This window comes from Papaver somniferum, chromosome 8, assembly GCF_003573695.1.
Source record: "Papaver somniferum cultivar HN1 chromosome 8, ASM357369v1, whole genome shotgun sequence".
Lineage (NCBI taxonomy): Eukaryota > Viridiplantae > Streptophyta > Magnoliopsida > Ranunculales > Papaveraceae > Papaver > Papaver somniferum.
In genome coordinates, this window is record NC_039365.1 from 101,759,623 (window position 1) to 101,774,748 (window position 15,126).

The 15,126-nt window shown below is 36.8% G+C and overlaps 2 protein-coding genes across 2 annotated transcripts; both read right to left on the bottom strand.

Annotated features, from left to right (window-relative positions):
• Positions 1-492: 492 nt before the first annotated feature.
• LOC113302330 lies at positions 493-3,057 on the bottom strand. Its single transcript, XM_026551239.1, has 4 exons — positions 2,513-3,057; positions 1,527-2,221; positions 1,289-1,429; positions 493-1,064 (listed from the first exon to the last, which is right to left on the bottom strand). Exons 1-4 carry the CDS (start codon positions 2,652-2,654, stop codon positions 570-572), a joined length of 1,473 nt encoding a protein of 490 aa, XP_026407024.1. The 5' UTR covers positions 2,655-3,057; the 3' UTR covers positions 493-569.
• A 113-nt stretch (positions 3,058-3,170) lies between these two features.
• On the bottom strand, positions 3,171-13,684 carry LOC113302329 (K(+) efflux antiporter 2, chloroplastic-like). The gene is made up of 20 exons (XM_026551238.1): positions 11,579-13,684; positions 10,903-11,074; positions 10,599-10,689; positions 10,307-10,443; positions 10,134-10,193; positions 9,908-10,027; positions 9,541-9,609; positions 8,561-8,626; positions 7,436-7,525; positions 7,161-7,265; positions 6,946-7,074; positions 6,432-6,641; positions 6,114-6,263; positions 5,067-5,120; positions 4,909-4,967; positions 4,499-4,565; positions 4,242-4,418; positions 4,038-4,094; positions 3,834-3,908; positions 3,171-3,665 (listed from the first exon to the last, which is right to left on the bottom strand). The coding sequence occupies exons 1-20, from the start codon at positions 13,252-13,254 to the stop codon at positions 3,543-3,545; spliced, it is 3,687 nt and encodes a 1,228-aa protein (XP_026407023.1). The 5' UTR covers positions 13,255-13,684; the 3' UTR covers positions 3,171-3,542.
• Positions 13,685-15,126: the final 1,442 nt, after the last annotated feature.

Here is a 15,126-nt window from a genome sequence, read left to right on the forward strand (position 1 = left end):
ATAAAACTGATTTAGGGTAATTAGAATTATATAGGATAAGGGTAGTATTGTAACTATACTCATAGTGCCCTTACTAAGGGGAGGTCAAATATGGTAGTGATAATACATGGTGAAAAGACTAAATTGGTAGTGATAATAATGAAAATTTGACTCCCAAAATTAAACATGTTTGGTCCAAACCATTGACCAAAGCCAATACATGGTGAAAAGAGAAGAAAACCCCTTTCACTCGTGTTTCCACCACTGATTTTGCGATTATAAGATTTTGACACGCAAATGTTTTTGATGAAAAGTTCATTTTCCGGCTATGCTTAGTGTAAAACTTCTGTTTCCCCCCTTGATTTTGCTATTAAGGAGAACGTGTTCATATCAGGTCTTTGGTGGGTTTTTTTCTTCTTTTGTATCATTATAGTTCTCAAGCTTGGAAAGCATTGCTGAAGATCTCACCAAGTGATCTTGTGATAAAAAGAATAAAAATTGGAGTGATAAAAACATGCCATATGTAAGCACACTCGAAAGGCATTGCCGCCAACCAAGACAGTCAAAAGTCAGTACAGTTTCTTGAGTTGTTAACTCAATGACATCAAAATGTAAGCAATACTTGTTACAGATGCATCGTTGTCATCAGTCTGCGGAGGTTCTTGGTAATGTAGTGTTTCTTTTTCTTGAGGTGGTTTTTTCTCTTGCTCATGTTGTGTATCTTTGTCTTGTACTTTTGTTGGTTCTTTCCCTTGTGCTGGTTCTTCCTCTTCTTGCGGTTGTTGATTGACTACTTCATCTTCTTCCAAAGCCTTTTTCATGACTTGTAACATTTCCGGATTAACATCTTTATGGTCTCTTATCTCCTTTGCCTTCAATTGGTTCATTGCTGCCCGTAAGGCACGTAGCTTAAAATTTCGATCATCTCTTTCTCGTTTCAAAATATTCACTTCTTTTTCAAGATCTCCAACTCTCAAATTAATGTTTTCTAGTTGAGAATTTCTGTAGAGTGGAGTTATCAGCTTCTTCTCAAAACCATTTTCTACTTGCATTTTCAAATCATCGCTCAATTGCACACTTGCAGCCTACAATACAAAAGTAGATAAACAATAATTACCTCTTCCTAAGACATTAAATGTTTTAGAAACATGCATTTTTATGGTGATATAAAAAATAAAAAATCATTTTTTCTGTGGCGTGAAAAGAAATTTTCAACATGCATTGCCGTCTTTCCTTTGGTAAGAAAATTTCCCTTTCTATTTCTTTTTTAATGTGAAAAGGGTTTTTCTTTTACTATATAAAGATATACCTGTTGTTTTGTCAAAGGCAAGCTTCCAAGATTGTAAATTGCCTTTGATATGTTCCAAGTATCCCATCTTGCAAATCTTGGATACATGGTTTCTTTGCCCGTCCTTTTGCCTATCAAGGAGCAATGTTCAGCAAACCAATACTGGAAAAACCACAAACAACAATGTTGGTATACATTTAATAACATATAACGAGCTGAACACAACTTATTAAAAGACAGTGCAAGAAGTTGATATTACCAAGAGATAGAAACTGCATCCAGTTATAGTTTTTGTATCCCCATAATTGGTTTGAATGCCATCCATCATGGTCTTGTGAATCAAATGAGGCCAACTAATTCTGTTGATTACATCTACACTTTCGACAAACACTAGGTAACTACAAGGTAGACTTGCATTCCCGGTTTTCGTGAAAAATGCTGTTTGGCAAATATAGAACACAATAAGCCGTACCAAATCATCAAGTTCTCCATTTCTGATCGCATTAAGAATAGCAGATTGAACGTCAGTACTTTTTATGGCTTGGCCTTTTTCTCCGAAGTCATATTTTATGCACAAGTCATTTTTTGTAGCTGTGACTTTGCGTTCATCAAGTAACTTGTCTTCTATACCATTCTCAATAACTTGCATCCCAAAGATAACGGCCATTTCTTCAGGAGTCGGCTGAAATACCTCACCTGCTGCACTCAGTTGGAATCCACCATTACCATCTAGTGTCTTCTTAAACGTTTTAATTAGTTTCTCCAGCCCTTTGGCACACTTGCACAACTCATCTCTAGTTATTTGTTTGTTCATGAAGACTTGTAGTAGATTCCAAAATGGTGTGGATTCTAAAGCATCCAGTTGTTGCTGATTCAACTCTAAGTGCTCTTTTTCAATTTCGTAAAAGAGGTCATGCAGATTACCAAAATTTGCCCTAAACAACTTGAATTTTTCTAACAAAAGAAAACAACTAATATTAACATTTTAACAGACAATCAACTTAACTCATGAAAAGATGCATATTGTGGAAGGTGAGATTTATTCAAGTAAATCTACAATTCCCGTATGCAAGTGAAAAATGTCCTTTTCACCAGAGTTCACATTTGTGGCAGATGCATAATCAACGCATGCAGGTGATACATACAATGCTCGTATGCAAGTGAAAAATGTTCTTTTCACCAGTCATCAAGAATAATCCATTCATAATTGAAAAGAAATAATTTACTAAAGAAGTAATGAGATACCTGTTTGACTTAGATCTTGATCCTTTCGTCGTTCTACGTTGTTTAGGTTCACTAACAACAACATAATCCACTTTATTTGCTTTCTTCCTCTGTGTCTTCTCTGGAGTACTTCTGTCACTAATAACTTCATCATTCTTCTCATCTGTTTTCATTTTCTTCCCTGTCTTTCTCTGTTGTTCTAGGTTTTCTTCGTTTTTCCTCTTTTTATTCAATTTTTTTTTGGCATTTTCTTCCAGATTTGATGTATTGGAAACAACCGTTTTACCTCTCTGTCTTCCCATCGGAATCTTTAACCCTAAATTGAATAAATAGAGAAGAAAATGGAGTGGGTTCTGTAGATTTTGTATGTAGCTAAGATGAACTGAAGATTCCAAGGAGATGGATTGAATTTCTCTGTTTCAGGGGTTTTTACAATGATTTTGAGACTAATGAAAAATAATTAAGGGTTCGAGACAATGTTAATGTGAAGGAGGAGGATCAAATAGTTGATTTAGTAATTGCCTTGATAATAAATATAGAGTCCTGCATCGATGGTCTTGGGCTTCTTCTATAATTTTCTTTCTTTTAGGCTTCAAAAGCTTAGTGTCCATGGAATATAAAAGCAAACTGGGAGAAGGCTATAAAGAACGTAGAACAACAGTCAACAGAGTTTCCTGTCTTATAATGGAATAAGCTGATTTTATTCATTGACAATTGGACTTTTTTTGCATTTCATGGTTTAAGAAACAGAAACTGACCAACTAATCCATTACAGTGCCAACTGCCCTCTTTCTATCTCTAGTCTAGCTACACAGACCAGCTACCATCTGTTTCAAATACACCTGCAGGAACGTCGATCCAATTTAAATATTTCATGGATCGATCTTTTTTCCTTTGAAATGTAAAAAGAAACTGACAACAAAATGTATTTAAAGTATTTTCAGAAATACATTCCTGTACAACTTTATGCCAGTGAAAGAAATAACCAGATGTACAAAATTCCTTTTTAAGTTCCCTCTCGTCTCTTATCATCTTTGTATATCATCGTAGATTATATTGCAAGGGTTCCTTCTCCTAAGCTGTTATCTTCTGGAGAATCCAAGATCGGAATCTTGGGTTTAGACATTACCCTTGAGAAACCATAACCGAGAGAGCTTCCGCTAGCTTCACATAGCTGCATATATTTGTTTTAGGATGTTAGTCATAAGGAAACTATGATATACTAAGTCTAAATTGGATGGAGTTTAGTTTCTCTACATGCGGCCGTACATTGTCATTGTGTAGGAAACCTCACCCTCTTACAACGAGAAAATAAAAACTAACCAATGCTATTATATCGTACCTCGGTAAGCTCAGAGAGGTGACGACTCCTGAACTCATTGATAGTTGCTGCAATCTCTGCCGTAGGCAACTTAGCCTAAAAAGGAGGAAACAAGAAATGCTCAGTCCACTTTCTGGAAACAAACTGATAACTCCATGGAAGGAAAAACCACCCTGATAAAATAAGGGAAACAGACAACAGAGCAACCAAAATATCTGCGCTTACCTGTGCCAGAACAGCAGCAGCTAACTGGAGACTTGGCTCCAAAGTCTCTGGGACAACCTGGTAAGATGAGGTGATTAAGTGCACATTATTAAGTGGAGATGTTCATGCCCATTCCTGTTGAGTATTAACCATCTAGCCTTTTCGACAAAAGCTTAGTAAGGGAATAAAACAAGCTCAGCTTATATTCTAATCATCTGTACATACCGCTGTTGCACCCGCCTTCTCCAGATTAAGACCATGATCAACATCATGGGCACGGACAAAAGTCTTCACATTAGGGTAGTACTTGTTCAAAGCCCAAACAGTTCTATAATTTGCACCTGGGGTGTCCAAAGTTACTGCAGCTGCACAAGCCCTTTCAGCACCGACTTTGTGAAGAACCTGATTGAAAAACATAAGAGTTTCAGGAGAAAGAGATGAAGATCAGACAAAAAATTTCTTAAAAAAAGGAACTCAATTACCTCACGACTGCCTGCATCTCCAAAAAATACAGGAAGGTCAAGGGCACGTCCAATGGCAACACGTTCGCTGAAATTAAAAGAAATCTCGTTTACTAAAATAATACAAAGCTACAGTTTTCCTTTATGTCAAATGAATTATGAGATCTATTGATGCACGATTTATAAAGGGGGATACCAGTCCTACTAAGTGCTGATACCATTTCATCGATCCAACGGCCAGGATCGGTGGGATTTTTTTGTCCTATATGAAACGGTATCAGCACTTAGTAGAACTGGTATCCCCCTTTATAAATCATGTATTGATGTTTCTTTTTTATCACTAGGGATAAACACCAACTGAACAAGAGCATTTTTGCCTCCATCCATGCAACAGTGAGTTCACAAATCAAGAAAAAAGAAGACAATTGTACCTCCTAACGTCAAGGGCAACAAATGGAATTAGGCGTTCGGAAAGTAGCTGGGCAATGATCTGAAAATTAAACCAATTTATATTCGGGTTAACATCATCCATAAACATTATATAAGCAAGCCGTCAAAAGAATTCCGCTGGTTATTTGATAGAACTCACCTGACCGACGCGTCCAAATCCACAAATTATGATATGGCCTTGTAAATCATCTGTCTGGATATCAAAATTAATATAGCAGATTAATCATAATAATTACTGGACCATGCAAGTTTCCCTATAGTTCATTAGTAAATATAATAGGAAGCATCAACTACGTAGATAAATAATTTACATAAAAGTGTGATTATGGAATACCTTCTCAAAAACAATCTGTAGATCTTAAAATATTTATTTATCACATTAAAACGAATACAACGGTATTATGGAAGTGGCCGTTGGAACTTCTACCAGGTATACTGGTTGGACAAACAAAAGCGTAAAGACAACAGTGCATGCAACTCTGTTCTCTCTAGAGCTCTCTTTTCCTCAATTGTGTATCACTTGGAAGTCCCAAAGTTAGATCGAAGAACAGTTATCAAGAAAAGGTGAACGAGAAATTTAAAAACTAACGGAATATGGTTTTTTTTTTATACATAGAACAGTGGTCCCTAGAACTACACCTAGGTACTTTAGGCTAGGATTTATGCTATTACAAGGGTTCGATCCCCAACCTCCCCTATGGGAGGAAGCTTGAGAACCATCAGACCACTTGATGGTGGTCCCTGAAGGAATAGAGTTTGGAAAGGAAGTAAGAAAGTTAGTAATTGATGGATCCACTTAGAAATAGAAGTTGTAAAGACAGAAATCAAGAAAAAAAAACAAAAGCATCTACATGCAACAAGTAACGAATCATTAATTTCTGGAGAAGGAAATTCATGACACAAGATAATATTGCATGTATGTAGATATTATTTTGGGGCTTTTCAAAAAAGTGTTGTGAAAACCAGTTTCCTCGCTTTCTCTCATTTCTACTATAGGTGAACTGTTGGGAATTTAGAAAATAGTTTCCTGAAACCAGGAGTTCAATTTGGCTAGAGTACATGAGTAGTTGACACCAAGAATTAAATACTGCAAAACAGCAATCTCCACGGGAAACTAAGTGTTTATAGTTTAAGAATTTAAAGTAAGAGGAGCACATCACATATGATTACTAGTTAGTTATAATACCTCACTCTCAACTGGCAACAAACTACGCATGTCATGCTGTTCAAACCGTGATGCAAGTAATTGGCCCCCGGCTGCTAGATAAGGCGTGAGTGCCATAGAGATACCCACTACCAAAAAGAGCAGAGATGAGAGTTGAGGAGACATAATACCCTGCAAGTGAAGGCGATACATATATTAAAGTTTTTATTCACCAAACATACAGCCAGCAAAGTTCAATCTCCAATGATACTCTGCATCAAATATTAATGCAATTTTATCTACAGCTATCTTAAAACTACGGAAACAAATTAGATATAATTTTAGAAACAGCGGGCAAACCTGATTAACAGCCTCTCCAAATGCCACAAATGCAAATTCCCCGCCAGGTGCAAGGAGAAGACCAACTCTTATTGCAGCAATTATTGAAATACCGAAAAGCCTACCAATAAGCGCAACCAATATAATTTTACCACCCAGTAAGAGGCCCAATGCCCCCATAACAACTGGAAAGTTTGAAAGAAGAAGTTTTGGATCGATAGACATCCCAACCTAAAAATGCAACAGAATAAAAAAAGGCATCAATCACTAATCAAGCGAACCCCTGTTCGATATACTTATACTATATTCAATGCAAGAAAGCAATCCAAACGACTCATTTAACAAACACATGACACATATGCAACTATTTGAAAAAATACAGTTACTCGGGCTACAAAAGGGTAGCCAGCAGCAGCTAGGTAAAACTAACTGGACTATATATGTCCGATGCAACAGCAAGAAATCTGTTGATGTGGACGCAAATAACCAAAATGAAGATTGTGACTACGAAACAGACTGACCAAAAATTGCGTACCGTCATAAAAAAGAGACCCAAAAGAAGGCCACGGTAAGGAGCAATGTCCGACTCAACCTGTAACGAGAATTCAGTTTCTGCTAGGAGTAAGCCAGCCAAAAAAGCCCCCAGTGCCATAGAAAGGCCAGCCTGGTCAAGAAAATGATGTCAGTTGCTATTGACAAAGAAAAAAGAAAAATGTGAAAATAGATAGCTAAGAGCATCAGTATGCATACCCTTGCTGTAAGCAGACTCGTCCCAAGAATGACAAGAAGAGTATTTGCCGAAAATATTTCAGCATTTTGGTTCTCTGCAATTTGCCTATAAATCGGTCGAAGCAACTGCAAATTATACATGAAATGAATTGATACCATACCCAACAAAGTAAATAGTTTGTGTAACTTCCACAGAAGCAAATAAATCTCGCTATTTGATCTGCATCCAACCATGATTAAAGTGAAATAAAAACAAAACTTGTATAGATCCACCACCAATGCAGTGCGTATATTACCAAGCGGCCTCCGGCAATGATGGCTATTATAGCAACTACAGCCTTAACAGCAGCTACACCAAGAGCTTCAGCTATGGCTTGAAATCCAACCTGGAAAATAGCAGATGTTATTACTCATAAAACTACAAATAAGATCCACCTCAGAAATGAAGAGGCAAAATTATGCAACTACGTCAATCCACTTTGGTAAACGATAAATGAAAAGAAACTAATTTGCTTCTTTTTAGGTTTCTTGGAAGCAAATTATTGCATCTATTCGTGAGTCATGCTAAATGGAACTGGATTGTATCAAATGTTACTACCACCACATAAAGATAACTACCCACAAGGACCGCAATCCCAAACAAAAATAAAATTGTCAGAAAACCAACATGCCTCTCTGGTCTGGGCTTGCATAAGGAAAACAAAGATCTACAGTCACTTGTTTAAGGTGATCAGAAATCCCAATTAAAGACCCAGTTTCTTTAAGAAGCGGATTTTGATCCCTAACGCACACTATAAGAAACTTGGATTAGTATTGTTTAAAATTACTTCCAGTCTCAAACGAATTCCACAATAAATGACTGGGATCCCATAGTAAATTATAATAACAAGAGAAATTAGGTGTGGACACTTTTAATGGCAGAAATTTCAGTTAACCCTAAGCTTAATCTCATATATTTCTCTGGCTGGAGTTACCCTCAGTTTAAGAGTTTAGATGTTCTGTATGCTTGCGAAAAGTAGGAAACAGACTACCAAAATAAAGTTTTCAGCTTCAGCTGCAACTGCTAATTCCCTAAGACACTAGTTTATAAGTTTAAATTTCTCAAGACACTGGCCTACGAAATCATAACCCTAAAAAGATCCAACATATGAAGATGTACCCTTCCATATTGTCAAATAGTGATAAGTTGGAGTAGGTAAGAAAAGGCTCTGCCACTTTAACCAATTGATTTTGAAAAATATCTCATCATTCGATTCAAGGTTTTGCAAGACATAATCCAAAAAAGGTATAACACAATGCTTATTCTTTATACATTGATTTCAAACTGCCAACAGTTCAGTTTGGTTTTAAGAAATTCACATACAGATAAGTTTTATATATACAAAGAAATGCACAGGTTATTATTCAGAAGAAAAACTTACCCCTCCTTTGGAAGAATTTGGTGAAATCAGAGGTATCAATATGAGCAAAACAACGACAGCCAAGTCCTGAAACAAAAACATAAATCGATGCAAATAAGTAATCCTCAAACTTAATTTTCAACTACATTAGTACATCCGCAACTAAATAGCACCCCATTCAAGTTTCCACAGACTCTAAGCATATAATCACTCCCCAACTTCCTTGGCATACCAAGCTGCAGAGGACAGACCAAAACTAGGACAGCATGGTAAAGGTGACGCTGTAGATTTAAACATGTAACCCAAGCCCCATAAAGATGATTATACGGTGAAACATCATCTTTGGGAGTGCAAGGGTGTGCTAATTAGTAAATATGACCGATTGCAAACTTTAAAAGCATAGTTTGAAAACTGGATGCTAACAGTTACAGTAAAACTTCGATAAATTAATAGCCTTGGGACCGGAGAAAATTATTATTTTAGCGAAGTTATTAATTTATCGAGTTAAAATTTATCCTGTACAAGCCTAGCTGGGACCGGAGAATTTTATTACTTTAGCGAATTAATTAATTTATCAAAGTTCTACTGTATAAGGGCTGTTGCAACAGTTATGCTTTCGACTTATTTAGATAAAAGGTCAACAAATAATGAACATTATTATATCTTCCGCCAGAAGTTACAGCAAAAAATAAGAATCTTATGATTTCTTTTCCAACTTTACTTTCTAAGAAGCATAATTTGAAAAACAACTGTTAGAGCAGTCACAGTTTCTAATCATTCTGTTATTAAGCATAACGTAAGAACGGTAACAGCCTACTGCCACTATGTTGTCATAACAATCATTTTAAAATACTGCTTCGGAGACATTAAATTACCAAAAAGTGGTTACCGTATTTCCTTCCTTCTAATGTATCAAGATTTCTTCATTACAATACCAAAGATATAATTTCTAGGTAATGCTAGACTATTAAGAAATATTTTAACCATAAGACTACAGATACCTGAAAAAGTAAAACAGAAAACGTAGCACGTCCATGGCGCGATGTGCTCTCTCCGCGTTCCTGCAACACCTGCAAAAATGATTCTAGGATATGAGCTACCCATCACTGGCTATTTTCATTAACAAAACTTATTGAACAAAAAATAAACATATCACTGTGTGAATACAACATCTGACAGCATTATGACATAGATGATAGAGTAATAATGATGGGGGAGGAGTAGAAAACACTGAAAATCTGAAATAAGCAGTGGAAGACCAGCAAATACGTGCATATCCTACTTAATGACTTACTGAGAAATATGAGAACAGGTTTACCTTTCTACCGAAAAAACAAGAAAACATGGTTAATGCCAACTTATTGGTACCTGAAGGACAACAGCAGTTGAAGATAATGCGAGGCCATTCCCAATGACAATTGCTGCAGGACCAGCCTGACCCCCAATAAAATGAGTAACCAAGCCAATAACTACTGCAGTCAGAAGAACCTGTAAATTTACCCCTTAAATTAAAAAGAGGCCAGTACGTTGACAAATTCAGGGACAACTGATATTCAAAGAAGGAACAGAAATGAAAAGAGAGCTTCTCCATCACCTGCACAGAGCCTAATCCAAAAACATACTTCTTCATAGAACTTAACCTTTCCACTGAGAGCTGAAATTGCAGAAAGATGTGAGAGAAGGAAGCAGACCAACATATAAGAAGCATTTGCAAAAACAAACAGAATATAAAGAAAGCCTGATCAAGATAGTTTAGACTAGACAAACCTCAAGACCAATATTGAACAGCAAGAAAACAACACCAAATTCAGCAATAGCTTTCGTCCCATGTACATGACGAATGATTGATAGGCCATAGGGCCCAATCAAAATACCAGCAGCTAAGTAACCGAGAACAGGACTACCTGAAGAAAAAATTTCTCTAAAAATTCAGCTTGAGAGGACGCAACACGCAGATCTAATAAAAATCAACAACTAAAATAATATGATAAACGCCAACTGCTATATGGCCTAGTGCCTCGTGTAAAAAACCAGATAAACGGAAAACGAACAACTTTACCCCCGGGTATTTTTTGAAATGTTGGCACAAATATAACACTTGCCAGAAGTAACCACAGCATGTCAAAGAGAGAAGTCTCCTCTTCATTTACCTGAGCAGAAAGAGGAGATAGTAAGGTATGAGATACTGAAAGAAGAATTCCTTAAGAGTTGAACAAGGTGGTCAATGATATTCAGCATATATCGATAATCAATGAACTTATGTTTAGATACATACTAATAAAGATTTCAAAAGTATGTTACTTTTATTCACAAAACAATGTGTGTAGCCAAAACAAACAGGCAGATCAGGAGATGGGAGGTACCTCCTGATGAGGTATCATGTCAATTAACTTCTTTACTCTCTTGGGGAATCTCTTTATTTCGCGGATGAAAGGTTTTGCATTTGAGGATACTTCCTCGATACCCATAGTTATGACATCTGGTTGTTGAAGAAGCAAGGAATTCCTTTCCGCACGATTTAGAAGAAAGGTGAACCTGATAATTGTGCAGCACTTAAAATCAGGAAAGAGAAGGAAAAGCAAAAAAAAAAAAAAAAGGCAACCTTCAAATTAGACATACATGTAAACAACAAAATTTGGAGGAAAAAAAAAAAGAACAATCTCTCATGTGTGAGAATCAAGAACACGAGAAATGAAAAGAAAAAGAAAAGAAGAAAAATGGATTCCCCTCAACACAAAATACCAGTCACTCTGAAAATATTAAGGAAGTGAAACTTTGTTCCTACCCGCAAGACTAACTAATAAAACAATAATTTTCAATAAAAGTTTCCAACTTATGTAAATACTTAAGTATCAACTAAATTTTTTTCTTGTTTCTTTCTATTTTTCACTATGTATGTCTTTCCTAAAAATTCCGACTATAGAACACTCAGCACATTTATCTTTACAGTTTTATTGAGATAATGAATAGCAATACTTTTTGATTATGAGAAATACCGTAATATACAAAGAAAAAAGAACACGAGTCAGTAGAATATACCCTGTTCCAAGAAGCAATGCCCCAACGACTATCTTTGGCAGATGTTGCCTAGCAGTCATAACAAACCCTTGAAAAGCTGAAGCTGGCGTAGCTTCAGCCCCATCTGCTGGGAAAGAGAAAAATGATGCAGAAAAGAAACGAGAAGACTTGTTTGCTTTTGGGGTACTAGGAGGTGAAGAAGTGTCTTTAGAGAAATCCTTCTGAGATTCCTGCTTCTTCGACTGCACTACATTCTTTGACTTCTCCGCTTCAGGTTCCATATCAACTTCAACTTCTTTACGAGATTCAACAACCTTTATTTTCCCATTCTCTTGGCCAGGCAAATCATCAGAAATATTTGACTCTTCAAAAGTCTGTGCAGATACATCGGATACATGATCCAATGACATAAGAGCTCCCAATGGCATATCACTACTCAATCCTCCTTCAATTTCTTTATCAACACTAACATCGCTAGTAATGACTTCCCCACTCACCTTAATTATCTCATCAATCATTTCGTCCTTTAAAATCGGTTCTTGAGAAGATGGTACAAGTGTTGAAGAGTCCAAAATATCCCCGTTTGAGTCTGAAAAAACTTTCTCTGCTCTCTGTAAAGCAATTTCCGCATCATTAACACGTTGTGCAGCTTCAAGTTCAAAAGCAACAGCCTGTTCAGCAAGAAGCATTACGTTTCCGACATCCTCTTCAGCTTTCAAAGAGCTCATTTGTGCTTTCTCTGCAATCTCAGTCAAGTTATCTACCTCATTTTGCAATCCTTCCTTAACGCTCAGCACCCGCCGCAACTCTGTTTCAGATTTCAACAAAGTAACACGAGAGTCTTTAATCTCATCCTGAGCAAGTAAAACTTCTTCCTCCTCATCTTCAAACGGGTCAAAACCCTCAATCGTTCTTTCATCTCCCTCGTTGCTCTCTACAGAAGATGTTGGAGAAACTACTGTTCTTTTTTTGTTATCTAAAGCTTCAAGAGCCAACTCAAGTCTTGCTTCAGCCATCGATACCGCCATAGTTGCTTTCTGTACAGCTTCTTTGGCTACATTTTCTTCCGCAACAACATTTTGAATCGCATTAAGAGCTGATGTTACATCAGTCCAAGCATTTGCAGCTTCATCTTTCAAAGCAATGGCAGCTTCTGATATCTTTTGAGCCTTCTCCTCAAACATCCTACTATTCCTTTCAGCAATTCCCAATTCCTTTATCGCCTTCTGCAATAAGTCCCTCAAGTCCTCCAAACTAGTTTTATTTACTTCTACAGAACTATCTAAATCTCCATCAGAAATAGATGCACTTATAAAACTCTCGTCACCCGAGTTCCCCTTCTCCTTCTCGTCACTATCATTCCCAGTTAACTCATCCCCATCAACAAAAGCTAAAGAATCACTACTATCACACTGAATTCGCCCTAATTTCCTTGACATCTTCACCACATTACTCGAATTCCCATTCCTTAATGGCTTTGCCCATAACAAACTATTATCTCGAACTATAGATTTATTATTATTTGTCTTCTTCTTCAAAGAAGAATCTAAACACATTCTCGATTTTCCAATACAACCATAATCAAAACTCTTACATCGAAATCTCAGCCGTGAACCATTTGTAAAATTAGATTTCCATGTAATTGACTTATCAATACACAAATAAGGTTGCCCAAAACTACATGCAGCTATATCCATCTTCCTCTATCTAAATCACCAATTTCTCAAATACCAAATCCCCCTAACTTCACTAATTCATCGGTACTATCACCATTTCAACATAAATAAACAACAAATATTTGAAAAAAATGAAATCAAACAACAAATAATAAAAAATGAAACCAAATACTGAGTGAATTTTTTTTTGGTTTGTTATACAGTGATGAATATGATATGATATTCACTATGTAAAGTAGTTGATAGAGTTCGTTACTGACAGTGATGGATGGTAGTAGCGGCAGTCAGTATGAAAACCAGAAAACCACCATGAAAGTGACGAAAGTCGAGAGAGGAAGTTGTTTGGATACCAGAAATACTGATCAAAAAAAAGAGAGTATCTCTCTGAGAAGGTTCAGAATTTGAAGAGAGAATATCCAATGGCGGATTTTGAGGCAATTAGGGCAAATGAGAAATGGAAAAAATCCAGGTAAAACAAGGAACAACCAATGAAAAAGAACCACGTGACTTTCCGTTTTATATTTTCGGCTCACGTGTCGAATCCCTGAGGGCAAAAGGAAAAACGACAAATAAGGATGGGGAGTATTGTGTAAGGATCATATTGTAAATAAAATCCTTTTAGTGTTATTTTGTGAGGGTTAGGTCCTTGTATTGTAAGGGTTTTTGTGGTTAAGGGCTTTTTCTTGATATCTCCGTGACTGTAAATATCATGGACGCAGCTATACGACAGAGCTATACACGGCTGGATATTCGACTAACAACTCTTTTATATACTCAAGCGTCTACCAAATAGGGTCAGGTTCCGTATGTTCAAGTTCAAGTGTTCAACCCTATGTGCGGACGAAGGGCCAATTTTCCATTATTGTCAACTGCTAACCTCAACTCTCGCGCATTACAGACGAAAATTATAAAAACATTTCTCCTGGGGACCAAGCTTTTGCACCCATAAATATAACTTGTCTACCTTTTTTTACCCTAGCAGGTAAGTGACGTAAGGTGGTCCGGCTAGTAGATTGAATTCGGGCTTTTGGGAACTGGCTCTGAAAGTAAACTTCGCCCTGAAATGCTTGACCATATCTTGGAATGAAAAAATGAAGCACAAATTGACATTTATTTTTCCCAAACTTAGTTGGTCGAGAGGGAAAAAAAATGTCTAGTGCAGCAATTCAGCCTCCTACTTATTTTTACAAAATTGGCAACCCAAACAAAACCCAAAAACTCCATTTATCAAAGCTTGTTCACTAAAATCCAAGTCATCTACCGCCTTTCCTCCTATGCAAGTCTAACCCAATCAGCTATAAAGAGTCAGATAATCTTTATTGTACCATATCCACGTGCCTAGATCTGACTTCATCTTAGACAAACCAAAGCAAATATATTAGCCTGGAATTACCAAGTAATAAACAACCCAACAACAATTCAACATATGAAGGGTTTAATGTCTTTATACAAACCTGGCATCCTCTTCCTATCTGAAACTATAGCCAATGGAAGGCATGTATCGGGACTTGCTCAAGCTAACCAGAATACCCAAAATTGGTAGAAAAGGAGGACTCTGTCTCATGTGGAAAAACAACCTCAACATTTGGGTTCTGCTCCAATCCCAAAGTTACATCAACTACCTCGTCATTCCCCTGCTCCAGGGAAATCATGGCTCTCCCAGACTTTACGGCCCTCCACATCCAGACGTTAGAATCTATTTATGGCAAGATTTTCTGGCCACCTTCGCTAGCATCAACAATTTAACCTCCTAAGTGCTAATAGGTGACTTTAATAAGGTAGCGGACCAATCGGGAAAAGAAAAAAAAACAGGTCTGATTAAACTCAACCGTTCCTCGGGGATAGATCAAATGGAATTCATCATTCTAGGCTTCCGTGGAAATTCATACACTT

Bases quoted from the DNA above. Each gene is read 5' to 3' on its own strand.
- LOC113302330 (XM_026551239.1), bottom strand. From the start codon at position 2,654: ATGAGAAGAATGATGAAGTTATTAGTGACAGAAGTACTCCAGAGAAGA. The intron at 2,222-2,512 runs GTATCTCATTAC...TTCTTTTGTTAG, and splicing joins TCAAGATCTAAGTCAAACAG to AAAAATTCAAGTTGTTTAGG. The intron at 1,065-1,288 runs GTATATCTTTAT...TTTGTATTGTAG, and splicing joins TGCCTTTGACAAAACAACAG to GCTGCAAGTGTGCAATTGAG.
- LOC113302329 (XM_026551238.1), bottom strand. From the start codon at position 13,254: ATGGATATAGCTGCATGTAGTTTTGGGCAACCTTATTTGTGTATTGAT. The intron at 11,075-11,578 runs GTATATTCTACT...CACAATTATCAG, and splicing joins GCATTGCTTCTTGGAACAGG to GTTCACCTTTCTTCTAAATC. The intron at 6,264-6,431 runs GTTTGCCCGCTG...CTTCACTTGCAG, and splicing joins TTGGAGAGGCTGTTAATCAG to GGTATTATGTCTCCTCAACT.